The sequence below is a fragment of the Gossypium raimondii genome, chromosome 13 (assembly GCF_025698545.1).
Source record: "Gossypium raimondii isolate GPD5lz chromosome 13, ASM2569854v1, whole genome shotgun sequence".
In the NCBI taxonomy this organism is placed as follows: Eukaryota; Viridiplantae; Streptophyta; class Magnoliopsida; order Malvales; family Malvaceae; genus Gossypium; species Gossypium raimondii.
The window spans coordinates 7,543,091-7,567,965 of NC_068577.1; the positions used below are offsets into that span (position 1 = coordinate 7,543,091).

Genomic DNA, 24,875 nt, shown 5'->3' on the forward strand with positions numbered 1-24,875 from the left:
ATATTGTTATATTTAATTCATTAATTAATTTTAAAATATTTATATTTATTGTTCACAATATCAAGACATTTAAACTTATTTTATTTTCAATACATTATTATACATTATATTTTTGTTGAATAAAATCAACAATTTTATATGGATAAATATTCTACATATATAAATGTACTTTATTTTTACATTAATATTTTCGTGTGATATGTAGCTTAAATAATATACCCTCTAAATGTTGATATACTGAAATATACATGAATATATTAGATATACACTAAAAATGTAACGATTCGGTTTTTATTAATGTCAGAAAAAGTGGTTTCAGGAACCCGTTTTTGTAAACTGAGCCTGTAAATATTTAATAAGAATATTAAAGTATAGATGAATTGAAAGGTGGACGGTCGTGTGCCAGACCGTTTGGCCGTGTAAGCCACAAGGTTTGGGACAATTGGGCCGTGTGGGTCACACAAGCATTTATGAGACTATGTGCTAGGCCGTGTGGGCCATACAAGCGTGTAGGCCCAAATTCTAAATTTTTTCTCTAGGGTCGTATTTGTCATACGAGTTGAATGTGAGCCTCCCGTAGGGTCCGTATGATACAAATTAGGTTATAAACCATGATTTTTTATGTTTTGTTTGCGTTAAATACAAATTATGCACACGCATGACTTATATGCTATATGCTCAGTATGATCTGTGTTATGATAATTATGACCTGTATTATGATAAGTTTGATCTGAATCTATTATAAAAAGCACATTTTTTATATCTGTTAGTTATGCATGTGCATTGGGGTGGTAAAATATGTTTGTGGAGGTTATCTGCCAAATCTAGTGGCTTAGCCACATATATTTCTGTTACTGGCGAATTATCGCCTAATGATCTAGCAGCTAGACTGCAAATGTTCTGAAAAGTGACATATAGTCACTAAGCAATGTGTAGAGTTGGATGAGTATTTATTACCCTATATGGTGTGTAGGGATGGTTGAAGATGGTGTGTAGTGGATGGAGGTAGGATTGTAAATTTACATCTGATATGTTTTGATTCCTTTTCTATATATGAAATATGTTTGACTGAAATCTGAAAGCATGTCTGAAATTAAATTTGTGGTTTGTTTTTTTATAAGTTACACACAGAGCTTGAAAGCTCACATCTGTTTGTTTACTTTTAGGTACCCAGACTTAGAATGGGTCGGTGCGACGAGAGCTCGATTAAACATTTTTGTTAATTATGCTATTTTAAAATATGGTTTATTCTGTTTTGGTTTTGTTGGACTATTTGAACATTTTGAGACTGTTTGGTTTTGGACTTTTGTCTGTTGTTTTAAACCTTTTATCGTTTTTAAATTAAAATTTCATTATCACCGAAACGTTGGATTTTCAAAATACAACTTGTGTTTTCCAAATTGATTTTAACTTAGAATTCTACTGCATACAAGAGCGTTTTGCAAATATAAATTTAGTCGACAAAATTAACGAATTAAATAAGAAGGATACTTTCACCTAAAAGAAACCGAAATTTTTTTCATTAAAATCCGGTGTTATTTCTACAAGCCTAAATAATTTCTGGGTTTTCAAATGAATTGCAGTAACTTCTCCAGATCTGATCGTAACGTCTAGGCCAAGTTTAGGGTATTACAATTTTTTTTCCTACAACCTTGATTCTTGAGGGTTATTTTTAAGGGTGAGCAAAACACAATTTGACTTGAATTTTTTTTTGAATTTCAAGTTATTCAGTTTTTTCAAGTAAACTCAAATAAATAATTTGAGTTTTAAGTTCGAGTAAAGTTAAATTTTAGAATTCTAGTAACTCAAATAACGGATTAGTGTAAATACACCTTTGGTCCCTGCGAATCTTGAAAATGAGCAATTTGGTCTCTCTCAACAAAAATTACAAAAATTCTAAAATAATTTTGAAAATGCAAAATATTTATAAAAAATTCAAAATTTATATTTTAAAAATTATAAAATTTAAAAATATGAAAAATATCTAAAGAATATATAAATAAATTAAAATAATTTTAAAATAATAATTTTAGGACCTAAATAAGTAAATTAATTATTTAAGTTTATCACTAAAGTATCATTTGTTTTCTCTTTTTTTTTTGCTTTGAGAGAGTTTTAAAAATATATGGTTTCAAATTAATGTGCTCTAAAATGAAATTAGTTATATTGTAACAAGATTTTTAGTTTGACATGTTTAATTTTTTTTAAATTTAACTCGAACAATTCCATTTGATTCAACTTGACTCGATTTTCATTTTACTTAACTCGATTCGAGAAAATTTCAAATCAAGTTAGGATGATAAAATGAGACTTGTCAACTCAATTAACTTAATATTTTTTCACTCGATCCGATCGAACGTTTACCCTAGAGGTGCTCATGGGCCGGGCCGGGCCCATAAAAAAATTTGGCCCGAGTCCTAGGCCCGGGCCGGCCCGGCCCATTTTTTTAATAAATACCAAAAATTTATTTTTAAAATTAAAAAAGTATTTTAAAAATATTTTAAAATTAAAAAAAATTAAAAAGTCTTTTAAAAATATTTTAAAATTAAAAAATAATAAAAAAAATTAAAATTAAAAAAATTAAAAAATAAATATATTTATTATATCGGGCCGGGCCGGGCCGAGCCCGGGCCAAAAAAGTGGTGCCCGAGGCCCGGCCCGTTTTCTAAACCGGCCTCATTTTTTGCCCAAGCCCATATTTCGGGCCTATATTTTTACTCAAACCCTCCCATATTTTTGGTTTACCCCTAGTTATTTCTAGCAACAGAACTGAACCTTGATTCTACTTTCTCTGCAGGTGGCTTGCCCTTTAATTGACAGTAATAAGCTTGAGCTATCTTTAGATTTGTTACATCTTGCCACGAAATACCCCGTAATGAATCGTCCTGAAACGCCACTGCTCCATCTGTGTATCAGCAAGTAATCTTACTCGCATTTTACTCATGTGTCGGTATAACGAACTTAAAAAGTTGCCGTTACGGACAATCTTTAAACAGACACTTTCACATGATCATATGGTCAATATGTTCCCAATCATGACTGATCCCATGTCATCCAACATGCTTGGACCCCCCCCCCCACACAAACAAAAACACAGTAGGGGCCTGAATCAACCAATTTTGAACTTTCTTTTGTATGATTGGAAATTCTGGGACACCAAATAAATAAATATATCCTAAAAACATCAACTTAGGGACTGCAAATTCCAAACCCTGTTCAGCACATATAGCAGAGACAGGGTCAGTCAAGATTGTCGATTCCATGTGTGGGGTCATTTGCTCTTTTGCTGCGCAATCACCGCAACCCTCCCTAAATTCAGTCAATCTTTTCGCATTCCTGAAACTTGAAAAACCAGCACACTATCAATTACATATTGACCTATCACCGTTGTATGTCAGGTCATAATCCACTAAGGAAGCTTGATGGTTTTAAATTGCATTTTTGCATTAAAGGGGTTGCTCATACATGTATAATCACTGGGTTTTTAGCTATGCATTTTAGAATGTAGAGCCTACATCAACCAAACTAATTTAAATCTGTATTTTTAAAGTAATCATAATCTTCTTCTTCTTTTTTTTCAAAAGAGAGATTTAAATATTAAATCCATTGAATGTATTTTTTAAATAATTGTATGAATTCGTATCTTTTAATATTTTCATTTCTGTTCAGAAATTAATTCGAGTTTTTTTCTTTAATTGTTTGTGTCTATTTATAAACATATTCATAAAATCTTCGATTGAGTTTCAAACCAAGTGATAAATCCCGATTGAAAATTTATTAGAAAACCAAAGCATAAACTTAAAAAAACATAACTAAATTTTAAATTAAGAATTAAGCACAATTTCAATAACTACATTGATATAATCCAAACGAAGCATTAGAAAGCATCCTTTGACTAATAACTCAAAAATCTAGAGGCAACTCGGACATGATTTCCATAATGTGGAGTCTAACCCTAAACATTAAAACTCTAAACCTCACGGTTTACTACCACTTTCATGAACTCATTAAAGACCAAATAGAACATTCAACTTCTCTTCTAATGAAACCTTCAAACTGTAAAATAAAAACAAACTAACATGGACACACATAGATCACATCAATAAACATCATACATATTGAATACATGAAAATAATACGGCTGAAATTGATTTTGTCATAATGAATAAATAATATTCATATTTTAATTATTGAGAAAATCAAGAAAGTAAAAAATGAGGAGCAATTTGATGATTCATCAATTATTAATTTTATTTCCTCTTTATGTTGCTTTCCTTCCTTTCTTTATTCCATTGATTATGCTTTAAAGCAACGTATGACAACTAATATCCATAAATTTTTTATGGATAAATTAATCAAAATAGCTATAAAATGAATGTGAAGGGAGTGGACTCAATGGCCATTTTCAAGCCTTTAAGCTTTTTGGCATTAATAATTGTAAATATTATGTAATAAATAGGTTCACCATTAATCAAATGAAAAAGATGGTGGCATTGTTTGTAAAAAGGACCCTACCTTTATACCCAAAAAATAATGTGACACAGAAACCTTTTCAAAATATTTAAGTTTATTTTTGTAATTGCAACAAAAATTTAAAAGATGATGTGTGAGATTAACAATTTTATGAAAAGAAAAAAGAGTGGAGATGATGTTAGCATAATGGATGGGTGCAGAAGAAATTAAATAAGGGGGATGAATGGGTAATGTGAAGAAGATGTGACTTGAAGAGAGGAAAATAGAAGGAATCAAATTTCAAGAATGATTGGATTTGGTTGACAAACTTTTCTAACATTTCAACATTTTTACATCACCACAACATTTTGTCTCCAAATTTATGCTTTGCTTATCTCTCTTATTAATCTATGTTGGATTAGACACGTAGTTGTATTATATGTAAACACGTCCTTTTTCAATCAAATCTGCGATTTCAATTTTTTTAGTAAAATATCTATCCAATTTTATTATAAAAATTCGAACAAAAATATATGTAAATATTTTATTTAAAATGATTTAAACTTGAAATGACCGATAAAAGGAAGCCGATTGATAAACTCGAATGACTTATTTCTAAAACCACATATTATACAAAGTTGAACACAAATTTGGTGTCCTGTTAACTGTGATGCTTTTGAACCAAAAGGAGGTGGAAGCGACAAAATGAGTAGGCAACAGCCTAGCCGAAGCTACAACCCAATATTCCCTGGTCGCAAAATTTAGATAAATAAACAACAAAAGTTGAAAACCACCTTCATTACCAACTTCAAATTACCATAAAGTAAGCTTCCCATTTAGGAAAAGGATCCATTCATCTGAAATCTTCTTATGTTTCACGCTAGTTTTATAGCCGACTCCCTCCCATCCATCTTTTTTATAACTTTAGTCCCTAAAATTTAATTTTAATTTGGAGCCTATTTACCATTTTAACCCTGTATTATTATTTAAAACAATTATAATGCATAGAAGGCTAAATACAATATAAAACTAAGTTCAGTAGATAAATATGATTTAAATATTTTAATTATAATTTAAGGCAGATACAATAGTGATTTACATTTGTATCTTTTATTAAAGATTTATGGCTTTCATCACCACCATCGGAAACTAACCTCCGACCTCTATGTTTCTTTTAGATGATTACGTTTGTCCGACTCTTTTACTTATTTGTTTGATTGAATAATTTGTTGAATGAGGAATGAATAAGGGTTGATTGGGAGAGATGTTTTGGGTTTTCACATGAAAATCCAATTAATCATATTTAAGGTTTTATTTAGAAAAAGAATCATGCAAATAGACCAAACCCCGAGAGGACTAAAATCATAATTAGACGTAGATGAATCAACACATGTGATTACTTTCAATACTGGTGATGAATGCATGGGGGAGCCCTTATCACGAGTATGAATGGTGTCAAAACATGCACAAAATAGTAACAAATCCTTCACTTTTGAGTGTTCAAATAATATTTTAAAATTGAATTTTTAAATTTAATCCACAAAAGATTAAAAAGTGTGAACTTTAAGCTTGAAAGGAGTTTAATTGATTCACCATAAAGGTGAAAGGAAATTTTTGAATCAGCTGCGCTCCAACGTTCGAAATGAAATTAGGATCCACGTGATTCATCAAACGGTCACAAATCCTCATGTGAGAATCATTAAACTGAGATATAGGCATAGCAGATTTCATAGTTCTTCTTCTTCTGTTTAGTGCTACTATATATATGAATGGGGGAACATGGTTTAGAATTCACATTTCACTCTTTCACTCTTTTATTTACCTTTGTTTTCATCATTATACCTTATTGTCTACGTGAATAAAAATATAAGAACAAAAAAGCCCCATGTCTGCTTTGCAAACTTTTATATTTTTACTTTTTTCATGGTAGGATATATATTCTTTTCTTTTCTTTGTTCCTCTTGTCAGATCCAGTGGAGGAAAAACCCTATATATTTTTCAACCATCTCTTTGATTTGATCAAGACCCACTTCCCAAAATGCAGATTCTGGTATGGGTTTTTGAGGTTTTATTCATTTCTTCCCTTGTGGGAGTGCTTCCATTGTCACTAGCTGAAACAACCTCACCAGGTGTTTGCTCAGAGGCTGATAGGGCTGCCCTTCTTGCTTTCAAAGCCAAAATTGTCAAGGACACAACAGGGATTCTCTCTTCATGGATTGGAAGGGATTGTTGTGGAGGAGATTGGGAAGGTGTTCAATGTAATCCAGCTGGGAGGGTCACTACATTGGCACTCCAAGGGCCTGTAAAAGACAGTAGCATGTACATGAAGGGTACTTTGTCTTCTTCCCTGGGTAGTCTACCATTCTTGCAAGTGTTGGTCATAAGCGGGATGAAGCTTATTACAGGTCCAATCCCAGATAGCTTTTCCAAGCTAACCAGGCTTACTCAGTTGGTCCTGGAAGACAATTCCCTTCAAGGGAACATTCCTTCAGGTTTAGGCCTATTATCCCATCTCCAAACACTTTCATTGGCTGGCAACCATTTGAAGGGACCTGTTCCTCCAAGCTTAGGAAATTTGAGAAACCTTGGGATGATAAATTTAGGGAGAAATTCCTTGTCAGGTCCTATCCCTACTAGTTTAAAAAATCTACATCTTTTGCAGTCTTTTGATCTCAGCTTCAACTCATTGTCTGGTTTTATCCCTGAATTTCTAGGACAGTTTAGAAACATTACCTTTATTGACCTCTCTAATAACCAATTATCAGCTCACTTACCCATCTCCATGTTCAACTTGGTTAGCCTATCATATCTGTCATTGAGCCACAACCTGCTAACTGGAACTATCCCAGAGCAGGTTGGGAATCTCAAGTCCCTCACTAGCCTTTCACTGAGTAGCAACAAGTTTATAGGTCACATTCCAGCATCTATTTCAAGATTGCAGAATCTCTGGTCCCTTAATTTATCCAGAAATGGATTCTCAGACCCTTTACCAGATGTTTCCAACAGGGGCATTCCTTCACTTTTGTCAATAGACCTGTCCTTCAACAACCTCAGTTTGGGGACAGTTCCTAAGTGGATCACAGAAAGACAGCTTTCAGATGTTAATCTAGCTGGTTGTAAACTGAGAGGAAGCCTCCCAAGGTTTACAAGGCCAGATTCATTGAGCTCCATAGATTTGTCCAATAATTTCCTCACTGGGAGCATTTCAACATTTTTCACAAAAATGACAAGTCTGCAGAAGGTGAAGCTTTCAAATAACCTGCTGAAGTTTGATCTTTCAGAACTCAAAGTTCCAGATGGGATTTCCTCTATTGATCTTCATTCGAACCAGGTATGCGGGTCTCTCTCGAGCATTTTAAATAACCGAACAAGCAGCTTCTTGGAGGTTATAGATGTGTCAAATAATCTCATTTCCGGTACGATACCGGAATTCTCCGAAGGGCTGAATTTGAAAGAGTTGAATATAGGAAGCAACAAGATTGCAGGCCAGATCCCAAGTTCAATCTCGAATCTTATTGAACTCGAAAGACTGGATGTTTCGAGGAACCTGATAACCGGCACCATACCGATGAGTTTAGGACGATTGGCGAACCTTCATTGGCTTGATCTTTCCATCAACAGGCTCACTGGAAGAATCCCAACTAGCTTGTTGGGTATTAAGTTTATGAGACATGCAAGCTTCAGGGCAAATAGACTATGTGGAGAGATCCCACAAGGTCGGCCTTACAACATCTTCCCTGCTTCTGCTTATGCTCACAATCTCTGCTTATGTGGGAAGCCAATGCCACCTTGTAGGGGAAAGAAACAAGAGACAAGTCAGTGAAATGCTGACTCAAATCTGCCCAAAGTAGAAACATTCATGTTTTTACAGCACCTACTTACATTTTTCTTACCTTTCTGCTTTAGTAATTTCTAGCTTAATTTAATTAATAACTACTATTATGGAAACATACATTGTTTCAATATAAAGTTTTAACTCTACCAAAGATAATTAAGTACAAATAAGTTATCTTTTTTATTACTGCCAGCTTCGCATAACCGTTACATTGAGACAATCAATGCTCTGAATGAACACTTTTGTCTTCAGACATGTTGACACAAGAAAATTTGAGGACCACCTCTAAAGATCATTTTTTGTTATCATCAATACTGTTAATTCTTGAAGCTTTTACTTTAAAGCAGAAACTTGCCTTAGCCTTCACATGTCAAAGAAGACAATATAACATGATTTCCAAAGAAAGAAAAAAAGATTCTTGTCAAACCCCCCCCCCCCCCAACATCTAACTAGAATTCCAGAACACTAGACTGTTGCATGTTCTTCGTGAAGGAAACCGTTGTGCTGATGCATTAGCAAGGAAAGGAAGTGATCCAAGCTATCTTTTATGGCTTCATCTGTATTAGTTGATAAAGCTAATTATCTCATGTTTAGACTTGCTACTTAGTTTATGAATGGAATGCACCTTTTTTGAAACCACCCCCCAAAAAAAAAAATCTAGAATTCATTACCCTAAAGGGGACTAAAAAATGTACAATACCCCTACACAACTATGCGACTGACTAATTATCAGCTAATACTTGTTCAGCTTCATTTTTCAGCGGCAGATGTTTCCTTCTCTGAACCTCCATCCTCCTAAAATAATAACAAATTAAATTATATTCACCTGTCACCTGTCAGCATATATGATCAAAGAAAGACCAAGCGACCACCAGATACATCAAATGCCAGCTCTTAAGAAAATGGTGAATGAAGCCTCACTTCTTTATTTTAATTGTCAGCATTGTTAGCCTCCTCCAGATACATGGAGTTACAATTCCAATTTGGCTTATCATTGTGAAAACCCCATCATTTATAATTCAAAAAATTAATTATATGCTAGCTCTAATGAAAAATGAATATAAAATCATCAATTATTGGTTATAAAGAACTTTTGACATAGACTTCCATTTCTCACCACCTTTGCAACCTAAACTTCATAAATGAAATGTTTGGTAACAAAAGGTTAGTAAATATAAACCATCTGAATCACAACAGTGAGAAATGTCTACCCCTGTAACACCCTTTGCATCTGAATTAGCTTCCTTATAAGATTTTCTAATTTAATCCCTGCAAATAACAGAGAGTTAACTTCACTGCATTCTTTTTTTGGCTAAGAAAACTTTTCATATGATCTACTATAACACCAGAAGATTTTCCAAATTTGCATCATTTATCTGAATTTCCACAAAGGTGTTTGTTTAGAACTAGACACCACCACAAGTACAATCTACAAATGAAGAATGCTTAATTCAATGATCTGTAAAGCAAGTTTCTTATATCAGAGAATGCATTAAGGTGAAAATAAAGACAAGTGGTATGAAAATCAATTCATGCATAAGACTAGAAAATCGATCATGAACTTAAAGATTTGACTTTTTATATTTGATAAGCATCAAACTGAAAAGCAAGGTCCTTGTTATTCACTTTCAAGCTCCGGTTCGTCACTTCTTTTTCTCTTATAGGCTGTTTCACCTCTCATTGCATTTGTTAACTCTAGTATTGAGCAAGAAGTGCTTCTTTCCATCTTGTTTGCAAGTACCTAACACTTTCCACTAATCCAATTCCGAACCACAACCTCCTATTCCTCAATCACTCAACCATTGATGCATATGGAGGTATACAGTATACCCTCATCAATCATCATCCCAGAATATTTTCACACCTCCTTAACCAACCTCTCTTGTTACATAAACCATGAACCATGATAGCAAAAGTTAAGACTGGAGGATAAAATCCTTAATCGTCCATAACCTCCCACAACTCTATTGCCCTATCCAATCTTCCGTTACGGATAAGCAACTTGAATGACATATTGCAAGTGTGCCTATCTGCCAAACAATCAATTTTTTGCATTCTGAAAATTAATCTAAGAGCCCTATTAACGTCAGAATGTTCACAATTATAAGCCAAAATGGAATTGTAACTCCATGTATCTGGACCGGTTCCCCTTCCAATCATTTCAGTCAAAAGCTGGTAAGCCTCATCAGTTTTATCCTTCTTGCAAAACTGTTTGATGATGCACTTTTAAGTGAACAAATTTGGCATAAGATTGTATCTTCTCATTCTATCGAACACCCTGAAGATAATTGGCTTCAAAATATCCACGAATGAAAACGGAGTAACTACAAGCATCTGGCTCAAATCCCATTCAAACCCATTTCTTCAAACACCTTGTAAGCTTCATCCAGGCAACCAACTTTGCACAAGGCTTCCAACAAGCTATTATGAGCAAGAACATCAATGGCACAACCTAGTTGGACCATTTCATCAAAAATCTTTACGTGCCTGGCAAGCTTCACCAATATCTCTCCAACCCCTCACCAAAAATGCTGTAACTATTTTGCACAAGGCTCAAACTCATGCATAAATCTATCAAATAACCCTTGGCCTCCAAACTCCACTATTCAATCAAAGCGCTGATAGCATCACCAAGCAAATTTGCTCTACAATAAGCATTAAAAACAAGCCAGAAAATTTCTGGGTTTGCTTCAAACCGTTCGCTATATCTAGATACCAAGAAATCCCAAAATGATAGCAAACGGTTAGCTGCTTCCTACTACAAACCAAAATACGGTAGCTTGTATCACTGTGACAAGATTTCTACTAAGGAAACCCGGAAATTTATAGCTCGTTAATTAAACAAACCAAAGGAACTATATTGCTAGATGTCTAAATAAATGAAAGCACGCAGGAAAAATAAATTAAAATAAAAATTCAAAGTGGGGAAAAAAAAAAGAGCCTACCATTTGATCTTCACTGTAATCGCACTTGCAAAGCTAAGGGTTTTGTTTCTTGAGAGGGAAGCAATTAATAGAAGGGAGGGGAAATGGAAATTCAGTTTTATAAAAAAATTTATCATTTTTAAACAGTAAAATATACCATTTGGGTGGGTCAGGCCAAGCATAAATTTCTTTTTAGAGTGGAGCAGGTCTGATCGATGAATACCTCGTATGATAGCAAATTGGACTAAAATTCCCGAAAGTATCATGTTTTTAAAAAAATTACAGAAATAGGTTAAATTTTTGAAAATTTATGGGAATGGGCCGATTTTGGTAAAATGCTTCCAATTAGACGCGTTTTCAACATATTGACAGAAAAACGCTTTCAGTTGGAAGCACTCACGTATATTTTTTCATATTTTTTGGTATCACCTAGTAGTGCGAAAATACAACTTACAAATCAGGTCTAGATAATATAAGATTACTTAAGAAAACAAGGGAAATAAGACTTTAGATTTATATAAATGACTGTTTTATAAGTTTTATTTTCACATTAATAGGTGACAACAAAAAAACATAAGGGTGGCCACATTAATAGGTGACACCAATTGGAAGCGATTTTTTGTCAATATGCTGAAAACGCATCTAGTTGGAAGCGTTTTACTGGTGACATGCAGAAAGAGCTTCCAGCAATATATTTTATCTATTCCTGTAAATTTTTAAAATTTTACCTTATTTTTGTAATTTTTTAAAAAAATGATATATATTTTTTATACTTCTTCCAGGAAATTAGATGCTTGTAAATTTAATTGTAAAAGGGAAAGTTTGGGCCTTAATTAAAGTGTTGGTTGAGTTGGAGTTTGATTTGTACTAAGAGATAATAATATATTAGTTTAGAATGTGAGATGTATTTACATGTTTAATTTCTTACATTAATTTTAAATCATGTATTTTTTATTACATTAAGTACTTTTTAAAATTTATTATTCGAACGGTTGTACATAATAAAAATATATTAACTTATTTCAGAATTCCAAAATAATAATATTTTCAAATTATAATTACTACCATATTATAGATAAATAATTTCAAATCCAAACATTTCATGCAAAATAAGAACATAAATAAAATAATAATTTAAATTTAGTGCTAATAAAAAATTCATAATTATTATTAAACCATTCATGCAAATATTTTATTTTTTTAATTGTTAATAAATTTGTGACAATAGTTCGTGAATAATATATAATCAATATAAATATATTATAATATATAAGATTATATAAATGTATTGTTTATAAAATTTTATATAAAGTTATCTATTATATAACTTCATTTAATAAAATCCAAATTCTAATTTTTGAGTTTTTTAAAAAAGTATTATTATTATTTAATATTTAATAATTTCTCATTTATTAAAATTATATATCTATGCTAACATTTTTTATATTTATATTATAATATTATACATTATTATATATTTAATTTTTATATGCTATAAACATAGAAAACAGTAAAGTAGGATTGAACTTAGGCCTTGATTATTCGAGCTTGAGTTTGAATCATATTTTAAATTGATCTAATATTTTTAGCTCAATATTTTTGTCCAAATCCTAAAAAAACCTTTGAGGTCGGACGGAAATCCTAGCCCATGAACAGATCTCTTATGATCCTAATACCAATATGGTTGAACATATTGTAGGGATTGAAAGCAAGCCAAGGAACAAGAATACCATCACCTTTTTATTTATTCCATGCTACAATATTAAATATCCAGTTCTCTTTCTATTTTAACAATTTATGTTGACTTTGTATGATCTTTTCAATATCGCATTTGCGGACTAACGAATAAAGCATTTATATTATTATGATTTTATTTAATATAAAAATTCAATAAAATATTTAAAGTAGTTAATTTAATCAATTAATTACTCCCTGCATCGTACAAATATATAAAGATACATAAGTATTTATATTACGACAAATGACGTATATACAATTTTTTAATTTAATTTTTATAGTTTCTTCTTCTTCTTTTTATTTAGTTTTCTTCATCCATTAAATTAGATTTTGCAAAATTTTTATCAATGTAATTTTAGGATTATGTTTTAAAAATAATGCAAATGTTCATTTACGTTTAAATCTATCTTTTTTCTTTTACTCTTTTACTTTCACTAAAAATAGTTTTCAGTAAAATTATTTCTAGAAACGACTTACTTTTCTGGAAAAACTAATATTTTCTAGTGTTTAGATGAATTTGTGTAAAATATTTTCATTGTTTGGTGATTTCTTGAAAATATTTCATAAAAGTTGTTTTCAACAAAACAATCATACATTTAAGATTTTATTATCTTTTCATTGTTTAGTTGAGTTTATTTCATAAAGTTTATGTATATTTTAATTAATCATATTTTAGTTTAATTAATCTTAATTTACTTAATTAAGCTTGACTATTAATTCCGTACATTAGGGAATATAAATTTATGTTTAATTAAGTTGAAATTGGTAAATATGTATTTTGAATATTATTTGGATGAGTAAGTTGAAAAATGATTTAATTTGATAAAAATTGAAGTAATGATCAAATTGTAAAATTTGTAAATTTTCAATTCTAAGGGTTTATGTAGTGAAATCGGAAACATTGATGTAGTAACTAAATTATATGATTATGAAATATGAAAAATTGGAAAGTTGAGCATAAAATAGTAAAGTTTGAAACTATAGGGGTTAAATTGTAAAGATTTTAAAACTTGAGTTTTAGGATTAATTTACATTATTTGAGAATTTACAATTCTGAAAAACAGAATATGAAATTTTAACTTTTCAAAAATCAAGGACTAATTTTTGGAAATTTTGACAATTTTAGTTGTAAGGACTAAATTATAAAATCTAAAACTTTTAGAAAATGGACTATTTTGCAAATTTGAACAAAATGAGGTCTAAGATTGAACTGTAGAATAAGAAATTTTGTTTTGAGGAATTAAATTATAGAATAATAAAAATTTGTTCAGGGACTTAATCATAAAAAATATAAAATTAGAATATAAGGGACTATTTTCTTCGAGAGTGAAGGGAGCTTCCCCTTTGTTGCTCTGAAAGCTTTCCCTCTTTGTTTCTTTGACAGTGAACAAAGTGTTATCAATTTAGAAAATATCTTACGGAAAAAATTTTGGTAAGACATTTTCCTTAAAAAAACCTTGATTTTAACGGATTAATTCCTAATTTAGTCCTTCATTGACTATTTAATATTCAATTTAACATCAATAACTAAAGCAAAATTTAATTTACTCTCAAAATTATACCTATATTTAATAAAAGATTAAATTATTTACTTTTATTTAGAAAAACTTATATTAACATAAATTTATTAAAAATGCAATTAGTAAATTAAATACAAGAATTTCACAATATATTTTAATTTCTCTACAATGATACAATCCTATCCTGAATATTATAGATGTTGTGCCTTTTAATATATTGCAATCAATGATCAATAAATTTTGAAAATGCTTAATTTCATCCACAGTAATGTAAATGTTATGTTTATTTTGAAATATTTTATTCCTACAAATTTAATCATAATTAATTTAAAATATGCAATCACTTAATTTCATCCACATATTCAGTACAGTAAATGTTATACATTTTAAATAATATAAATTTTAAAATCTCAATCAATTTTTTTATTTATACATATAATTAACTCGTAAATTACATGGATAAAAAAACTAATTTAATAATATAATAAACAGCAAATACTATGTTGTTCAATTCAAATGTTTCGCCAAATTCATACTCTTATATATATATATTTATATATAAAAGATTAAAACAACAAAATGATGAAATATATATTTGAAAGCCTACTAGTCTTAGACCCATTTGTTTTTTTTTTTTTCACTTATAGTGGACAAATAATTATCTTAAATGGGTTATTATCTTGTCTAATGCCAACTAGAACTTCATGAGTCGAGCTATCTGTTATGGCTTGAAGGCTGTCTAAAATTTAGAAAGGTTTGTGTAAAAATATTAAGTTTGAAAAATGGGCTTGGGTAAAAAAATTAGGTCTGTTTAAAATATAGGTCGGGCCTTGAATGTTTAAGGTTCGGCTAGACCCGGCCCGTTTTGAATTTTATAATACTTTATATCATGTTATCATTATATATTATATAATTTATAACATATTAAAAAATAAACTTATACTAAATATATAATACTACTTTAATGTAAACATTAAAATAATATTAAGATTACTATATAAAAAATTCAATAAATGAAAAATATATAAAATTATTAAATATTAAATTAAAATAATATAAATATTTTTAAAAAATTAAAAATAATATGGGTGAGCCTAAAATGAGCTTGGGTTAGTCTTTTTGCAAATATAGATAGGCTTAGGCAAACATAAAGCATATTAATATTAAGCTAGACCTGATCATGGGCTGGGTCACCCGGCCCGACCCAAAGGCTCGTCTGAAAAGTGGGAGGGTTTGGGCAAAAATATAAGCTTGAAAAATGGGCTTTGGTAAAAAAAAAGAGACCCATTTTCTAAACGGTTCGAGCCTTAGGTAAGCTTTTTTGGCTTGGGCTCAACCCGAATTTGAAAAAAAAAAAAAAAAAACCTGCTACTGTTTCTATTGTTTTGCTACCATTTTGTTATTATATTGCTACTATTTTATTGTTATTATTTGGATATTGTATAACTCTTGTTTTATTGTTAATTTTACTATTATTTTAGAGGCATTTACATACTGAGTTGCACCTATATTAATGTTATTTAAGCATAAATATTAAATAATTTTTAAAAAATTATTTTCAATTTATTGGGAAATATTTATTTTAATGTTTTGAGTGTATTTGATATATTATATTTTTTAAATTTATTTTTATATAAAAAAATTAATACAGATGTGCCGGGCCGGACTCAAGTTTTAGCCTTTTTATTCAGGTCGAGCTTAGACAAAAATTTAATCCCATTTTTTGGGCCAGACCGGGCCTAAGCCTAAGAACTAAGCCTAAAATTATGTTGAAGCCTAGCCTGGTCTGGCACATGATCACCACTATATCAAACTTAGACCCAGCCTGACCCAACCTATGAACATCTCTAATACCAAGAAGTAAAAAATCTCCATAAACAAATTTAGAATGGTATCACTTGTCTTTATAATATAGTAAAAATAATAATTGAAAAAACAGGACCCATTTTTGTGGAATTTTGTTAGAAAAGATGGAATATGGTACAATCACTTAATCACTTAATTTTCTTAAATTACTTTTTTAGAAAAAAATATTTTTAAAATATTTAGGAAAAGAAATTGTTATAAATACTAAAAAGTCGTTTAAATTACTTTACAATGGTTTTGACTCATGCTTCAGTTAATTTTTTATTAAATAGTATTGTATATTTAAAATTTAATTTCTATTTTCTTTTGAAATAAAAAATTGGGTTCAATTGATAACATTGCTAAATTTTTTTAAAAATTCACTGTTGTGACATTTTAAATTTTAAAAAGTACTCACTCAATAATCGTGTGAAAAAATGACATTGTAATGGATATAATTTTATCATAAAAATTCTTTAAGTATCGTCAACATTTTTATTAGAATAAAATATTTAGATTAACTAATGACATTATAAGTGTTATCAAATTATGTCAAAAGTTAAAGTATAAAGATTAAATCTCAAATTTAAGCATAGTATAGGGACCGAAATTGAAATTTGATAATTTTATAATCTAAATTACAGAGGGACCACAATTGCAATTTAACCATTATTGTTAATAATGTAAAAGTAAAGAAAGGACAGATTTCAAAAATAGAGGGATCATGATTGCAATTTAACCATTATGGTTAATAATTAGTATAGATTGTACTCGAATAAGTCTCAATCATGGGATTTAGTGCTTATTGAGGTGTAAATTAAAGTTAAGTTTATTTAGATACAAGTTAAAGATTAAGGGCTTTATTTGGACACAAATTAAAGTTTAAAAAGCTTATTTTGCTATAACAGCGACTCATTTAGTATAAGGACTCATTTAAATACAATAATAAAGTTCAAGGGCCTTTTTTACTATTTTAGCAAAAAAAAATACTCAAAACAAGAAATTGACTTGAATAAAAAATTTTAAAACTTTTGATTGAGAAGTCGACGTTAAATCATTTTAATGAGACCTCTGAGATTCGGTCGAAACTTCTTGGCCGGGTTTTGGGGTGTTACATTTTTATTTTAAAATTTCACAAAACAAATTTAACAAAGAAAAAATTAAAATATTAACAATTGGATATGAATTTTGAAATATGAAAGTAGACGGATTAAATTCCTAAAAATAAAAGTATATAGACTAAATTTTAAAATTGTGAAGAGTAACAAGGACTTATGATATATTTTAACCTTATTTTGATTATAATAAATTTATTATGATCTTGTTGATACATGTGTACAACAAGGGAGGATATAAGGAGGAGAAGAAGATGGTGGTAATAAGAAGGTCGGTTCACTTAGATAGGTGGAAAGCCAAAAAAGTGGAGTAGGAGAGGAGTAGTGAGGTTGAGAAGGCAAAGGAGACTGAGTGCAAAGGATAAGTTCTTAGGGTTGTTGAGAGGGTAAAAAGATCCCTTATTCATTGTTCTTTTGGTATTTATAGAGGGAGGTCTTGTGCCTACGGTGCCACATCACTGGAAGTACGAGTGGTGACTTGCTCGTGTGGTCGGCCAGGTGGTAGGTCGATTGTCTTTATGTGTGGTACTGCTATGATATTCCCTTAGTTGAGGTAGTATGAGGCTGTTACGCTTCAATGGTCCTTGGTGGTTCTCTCTTGATACTAAGTGAGTTCTTGTTAAAAGCGAGTGACCTGATGATGGGTGGAGTGCGCGGGTGGCTGGTCATCTAGTGACCAGTCGAGCGACGCAAGGTGAGAGACCAATCGAGCAATGTGAAACGAAGAGCCATCCATTGATCCACGGCTTTTTCTCATGTAGTTTCTGGAGACACCACGTGTCTGGAAGGTATAGGGTTATAACAAATCTAATTGGAAATTTTATCCTTTTACTTTACAAGAACTTGAAAGTGTTGACACCATTTTTTGATAAAACGGGGTCGACTGGATTTTAAAAAATGAAAATGAATATGGGAGTCGCCACCAATCCTTTTTGATGAGGTGTGATCGGCTCACCTCGAAAAGTGGTTGTTTTTAATAAATGATTTGATTTTATTAAAACAACAATTTTGGTCCACGAAATTTAAAAAAAGGGTTCTGGAGTCGGTTACGCACGAGGAAGGATTAGCACCCTCGATATACCCAAAATTGGTACCTAGTTTATTACTTAATGTCTTAATGTCGAAAATTGAAAATTGAAAATTTTAGAGAGATTTAAAATACGATCATTTATTGAAATGTTAAAATTTTTTGGGAAAAGGGCATATTTTAGTTATTCGAGAAAGAAAATTATATCCAGTAAGTTAGGACACAATGTCTTGAATTCCCGATGCGCGAATGAATGCCAAAAATTTACTTATTTAAAAATATATTCAATTATCTCGGGTTTAGAAAAGGGATCATGCCCAGTAAGTTAGAACACGATCTTTTCTTAATTCCTGAGATCGTTTAAAAACTTGAGGAAAAATGGGATCATGCCCAGTAAGTTAGGACACGATCTCTTTTTAATTCCCGAGATTGTTTAAAACTTGAGTTTGAAAAGATACGTGTATTTAGATTTATTGTGAAAATCGAAACCCAGTAAGTTAGGGCACGACCTTCTCGAATCTAAACACGAAATTTTGCTTATTCAAAAATCATAATAAAATTAATCTAACACGAAATAGTAGAAATAAACACGGTGTCAATATGCGAACAAAACAAAAATGAATACGATGATGTAAGCATAAATAATACAAGCAATAGCAACAAAATAAGTTAAATAAAAGGACAAATCAGTAACATACAAAGTAACAAGTATATAAATAAATAAAAGTAAAACATTCTTTCAAGATAATAATGGAAACGTAAATAAACAAATAAATAAATAAAATGAATAAAATTATAAAAATATAAAATATATATATATGTGTGTATATACATAAAAATATGAAGGATGTATGTAGGTATACATATTTTAAAATTATGAAACAAAAATATATGTAAGTATGTATATGTACATATATATGTATATGAATTAAAATATGTAGATATATATACGTATATATATGTATGTAGAAAATATGAAATATAAAAATATATATTTATAATAAATAAAGAATATGTACATATATATATTACAAAAACGTAAGCATGTATATATATATTTTTTTAAAGTCATAAAATATGTAAAAACATATGTATGTATATATATAATGAAATTTGGAATTAAAAGATATACATAATAATAATAATAATAATAATAATAATAATAATAATTGTTGACACCATTTTTTGGTTGAAAACGAGGTCGACTTAGGTTTGAAAATAAAAACGAAAAAACGGGAGTCGCCACCGATCTTTTTTGATGAGTTGTGATCGGGTCACCTCGTAAAACGCGAAGAATGAAGGACTACTCGGGCAATATACCCCAGTCCTAGAGTGCAACGTTTCAGCGCAAAGGACCATATATGGTCAAAGGACCTGATTGAAGCAGAAACAAAACCCGCGGCCCAAATCGAAAAGAAATAAAAGGGTGGATTGCACTTCAACGCAAGATGGATGGACTAAATGCATAAATTACCCATTAGGGCAAAGCATGCGCAGCCCTCCCCCATCAAACGGCGTCGTTTCATCATCCATAAAAGCAAAATTTTACTTCTTTTTCTGCTGTTTCATTCTCTTGCAAAGAACACAGAAAAAAAAGGGAGGTTTCCCTTTTTCTGCTTGGGTTCCAAGCCCAGTAGCCACCGCCGTCACGCCTCCTCACCGCCCGGTGGTCGGAGCCATGCGAGGGCGTCTCCCACCAGCACTTTGGAGCGCGTTCAAAGACCCAAGCTCCGAAATGGGGAAACGAGGGGAAAACGGAAAACCTCTGCCCCTTCCTAAACTCGCGTCTGACGACGGCGAAGGGCCGACGACGACGACGGCTTCAGGGGCCGATTCAGGTGAGTTTATTTCTTTTTTTTCCTTTGTTAATTATTTTAAACAGATTTTAAACAGTTTAAAATCAACCTTTCGAATTTGGTTTCTAAGTTTTGATTGACTTATCTGCGTTTTTACAAAGAAAATCCCCCCTTTTACATTTGTTTCATATGGCTTTTATAGCCGAAAATAATAATAAAAAAGATGCTACTGTTGATTACTATTTTTTGCTCTACTGTTGCTTCTTCTTTTGCAGGTGACCGGCGACAAAATCGCGTTAAACCTCGGGCGGTGTGTCCATTCACATGGAGGGCAGATGAGCGGCGCATTAGGGTTCTCTGGAGGCTAGGGTTTTCTGAAAATTTTAAACTTTTTGGGCTTATCGGGCCCTAGGGTAGTGGGTTTAGGTTTGGGTATTAGATTTGGGTCTTTGGTTTGGGAATTTGGGTTGCAAAAATTTTGAATTTTGGGCCGGGCAAAATGGGCTTGTACAATAATAATAATAATAATAATAATAATAATAATAATAATAAGAGTACAAAAATGACAGAAGGACTAGTTTGAAATTCAGGCAGAAATTTAAGAGCAAATTCAAAATAAACACAAATATACGAACCCCATTGAACACGCACATATCAAAGAGGGGTCAAAAGGGAAATTAATCCCTGCTGTAATACCCCCTACCCGTTTCCGTCGCCGGAATAGGATACGAGGCATTACCAAATTTTACTTGTCGAAACCATTTTTTATTTTTGGAAAAAAGAAAAATTAGTTGTCGACTTTAAAAAAAAACAAAAATTGGGAGTCGCCACCAATCTTTTATTAAGATGTGGTTGGATCACCTAAAAAATAGCTTTGGTCTACGAGTTTCAGAAAAACGGATTCGGGAGTCAATTACGTACGAGGAAGGATTAGCACCCTCGTAACGCCCAAAATTGGTACCAAATTGATTAATTAATGTCTTAAAGTCGAGAGTTTAAAAAAATACTATCCTTAGTTAAATGAAATTATTTATTAAGACTTTCTCTTTTTCAAAAGAAAAATATCACACCCAATGCGTTAGGGCACAACTTTTTATTCTCTTCAAGATGAGTTGGTCCAAAAAACTCGTATAATGAAATTTAAGAAAGTATTTAATTGTTTAAAATTTATGAAGAAATCACATCCCAATACGTTAGGGCACGATTTCTTAAAATCCCAAACATTCAATTTTTCCTTTATATATATATATTAAAAATCTTTATCTCGAGAAATCACGTGTCACATCCAATATGTTAGGACACAACACATTGAATTCCCGATGACAAGTTTTATTTTGTTTGATTAAAGAACAATCCTCGATTGTTAGATTTTACGAAGAAAATCAGAACCCAATACGTTAGGGCTCAATTTTCTTGAAAACCCTAAATACGAGTATTATCTCTATTTTGAAAATTTTCTATTTTTAAATTCGATGATGATGTAATGTTATATTGGATGTATGTATAAATGCCGCTTTAACAAATAACAATAATAAATACAACAATAGTATAGAATTAATATAAACAAATAAATAAACGAAACTAATACACATAAAAAATAATCAATGACATGCAAAGTATCAAATAAATGAGCAAAATAAAAAGGACATTTTTTAAAATATAAATGAAAACATAAATCAAATAAACAAATGAAGGAAATAAACGAAATATATAGAATAAAAGGTCCAAAATATATATGCATTTGAAATTATGAAGAATAAAAGACATAAAGATAATTTATACATAAAGTTTTGGGTTATAAAATATATATATATATATATATATATATATATAATACATAATGCATTTATGAAAAAAAACATATGTACATAAATTATAAAATATGTGTTAAAATATAAGTAGATAGTTAAACATTTTAAAAAAATTAGATATATACGTGTTTATATATATAAATATAAAAGAATATTCATTAGGAAAATAAATAAATATATATACATGTACATATGAAGAACATATATATATAGATTAAAAATAATTAAATAATAACTACATTATCGAAATTAATCAAATTTTAAAAATAAATATATGTATATATATGTATAAATATGAGAAAAAATATTCGTTTTTTAAAAAATATTAATAAAATAACAAGATAATAAAAATCATAAAAATAATAACAATAAATAAAAAATTAAAGCTTAAAGGCCTAGAACCGAATTAAAATAAAAATAAAATTAGAGCGTATAAATTAAAAAAACTGAAACTAGGACCAAATTTATACACAGGCACAAAGTCAGGGACTAAGTGGAAAATAATCCCAAACACCCTAAACGTACAGCTTCATACGGGACTAAAATGAAACAGGGATAAAATTACGGGGTCAATTTAAAAGAAACGGAAAAGGAAGAAAAAGGATCGTATTGCAAACCATTGCAAAGGCGGAGGGACCACGCGCGTAAATAGTCCATTTAAAAAAAACACGCGGATCTTTGCTATGGGTCGGGTCAATGCGCGGGTTAAAAGCGAAACGACGCCATTTTGGGCTATTGGAATCAGCCCCAAAACGACGTCGTTTTACATAGCCTATAAAAGCCAAATTTTTTAGAAAATCATCATTTTAACCCCTTACCCCCAAAACAAAACTGAATCCCTTCCCTTTTTTTCTCTGCAATAGCCCCCAAGGCCGGTCTTCTTGGTCGCGGACCACGCGCGTCAAGTGTCGGTCACCGTGACAGTGCTTGCCATATGCGATGGTCGAAAAAAATTATATATTTTTTATGACCCAAAAAAATGCGTCGTTTATCATCAAAAACGACGAACCTCGGCCTCTATGGTAGCGCTATAGAACCAGGCAATGGTGAATCCCTTCTTTCTTTTTATTTTATTTTCGTGTAGAAAGAAATAAAAATAAAAGTAAAAAAATATTGAAATGAAGCAAGAAAATAGATATCAACCTTAGATCTTTGATTGATGTTTTCGTTCTCTTTGTATTCTCTATTTTTTTTTGTTGTGAAATATTCGTTTTTTATTAATTTCCGAATCGGCCCATTACAGTGTATCAATGGCTATTTTTATAGCCAAAGTAAAATAAAATTATAGAAAGTAAATATGTTTTCTTTGATTTGATTTTCAATCTATTCTTTCCATATACTGCTTTGTTTTGTGCAGGTGAAGATCGTGTGGAGATTCGGGGGCGAGGATTAGCTTGCGGCGCTGCCCTAGGGTTCCATCTGCTCCCCGAGCTTTGATTTGGGCTAGGGTCTGATTTGGCCTCTGTTTTGTTTGGACTTGGGCCATATAGGCCGATTGTTATTTGGGCCTTTTACCCGGGCAAAAATCGAGTATTACCGTTGCCCCTCTTTGCTCGTTATCGTGTAACAGGGACGGAACAAAGACTTAAAAATGCCCGATCGTGCTGGACCTTGGTACTATTCTTCTGCATCTTCAGAAGTATAGGAGTTGATGCTTCGATTCACTCCTCTGCAACTTCAGGGAGATAGGATTTACACCTGACTGCAATTAGTCTGCTCCACTGCAACTTCAAGGAGATAAGACTAGATGCGATCTTCGATCTACTTCACCACCAGTATGGGAAGACAAGATCTGCTATCTTTGATCTACTTCATGCCAATACATGAAGACAAGATCTGTCATTTTCGATCTACTTCACGCCAATACGTGAAGACAAGATCTGCTACCTTTGATCTATTTCATGCCAATACATGAAGACAAGATCTGCTTTCTTCGATCTATTTCACCACCAATATGGGAAGACAAGATATGTTATCTTCGATATACTTCACGCTAATACATGAAGACAAGATCTACTATCTTCAGCCTGCTCCGCACAACCCAGGGAGGCAAGGCTGGTGTCTTTGATCTGCTTCACTGTCAATGAAGGAAGGCAAGACCTACTATCTTCAACCAGCTCCACTACAACCCGAGGAGGCAAGGCTGGTATCTTCGATCTGCTTCACTGTCAGTACAGGAAGGCAAGATTTGCTATCTTCAACCTGCTCCACTACAACCCAGGGAGGCAAGGCTGGTATCTTCGATCTGCTTCACTGTCAGTACAGGAAGGTAAGATCTGCTATCTTCAACCTACTCCACTACGACCCAGGGAGGCAAGGCTGGTATCTTCGATCTGCTCCGCTACTGCTTAGGGAGATAAGATCTGTAATTTTTAACCTATTCCACTGCTGTCCAGGGAGATAGGATTTACAATCTTCGATCTGCTTCACTGTCAGTATAGGAAGGCAAGATCTGCTATCTTTAACCTGCTCCTCTGCCACTGAGGGAGATAAGGCTAGTGTCTTCGATCTGCTCCGCTACTGCTTAGGGAGATAAGATCTGTAATTTTAACCGATTCCAGTGCTGTCCAGGGAGATAGGATTCTCAATCCTCAACTTATTCCACTGCTGACCAGGGAGATAAGATTGGTTTTTTCGATCTGCTTCACTGTCAGTACAGGGAGGCAAGATCTGCTATCTTTAGCCTATTCTGCTGCCACCGAGGTAGGCAAGGCTAGTATCTTCGATCTGTTCCGCTACTGCTTAGGGAGATAAGATCTGTAATTTTAACTTATTCCACTGCTGTCTAGGGAGATAGGATTCTCAATCCTCAA

At 31.6% G+C, this 24,875-nt stretch overlaps 1 protein-coding gene and 1 pseudogene across 1 annotated transcript; one reads left to right on the forward strand and one right to left on the reverse strand.

The window, feature by feature from the left end:
* The first annotated feature begins 6,250 nt into the window (after positions 1–6,250).
* On the forward strand, positions 6,251–8,473 carry LOC105784343 (DNA damage-repair/toleration protein DRT100). Its single transcript, XM_012610201.2, has one exon. It carries the CDS (start codon positions 6,491–6,493, stop codon positions 8,273–8,275), a length of 1,785 nt encoding a protein of 594 aa, XP_012465655.1. The 5' UTR covers positions 6,251–6,490; the 3' UTR covers positions 8,276–8,473.
* A 1,432-nt stretch (positions 8,474–9,905) lies between these two features.
* On the reverse strand, positions 9,906–18,185 carry LOC105781351 (pentatricopeptide repeat-containing protein At1g52640, mitochondrial-like; annotated as a pseudogene).
* Between the last annotated feature and the right edge of the window lie 6,690 nt (positions 18,186–24,875).

What these genes read in the sequence shown, in the direction of transcription:
- LOC105784343 (XM_012610201.2), top strand. Translation starts at nt 6,491, where the DNA reads ATGCAGATTCTGGTATGGGTTTTTGAGGTTTTATTCATTTCTTCCCTT.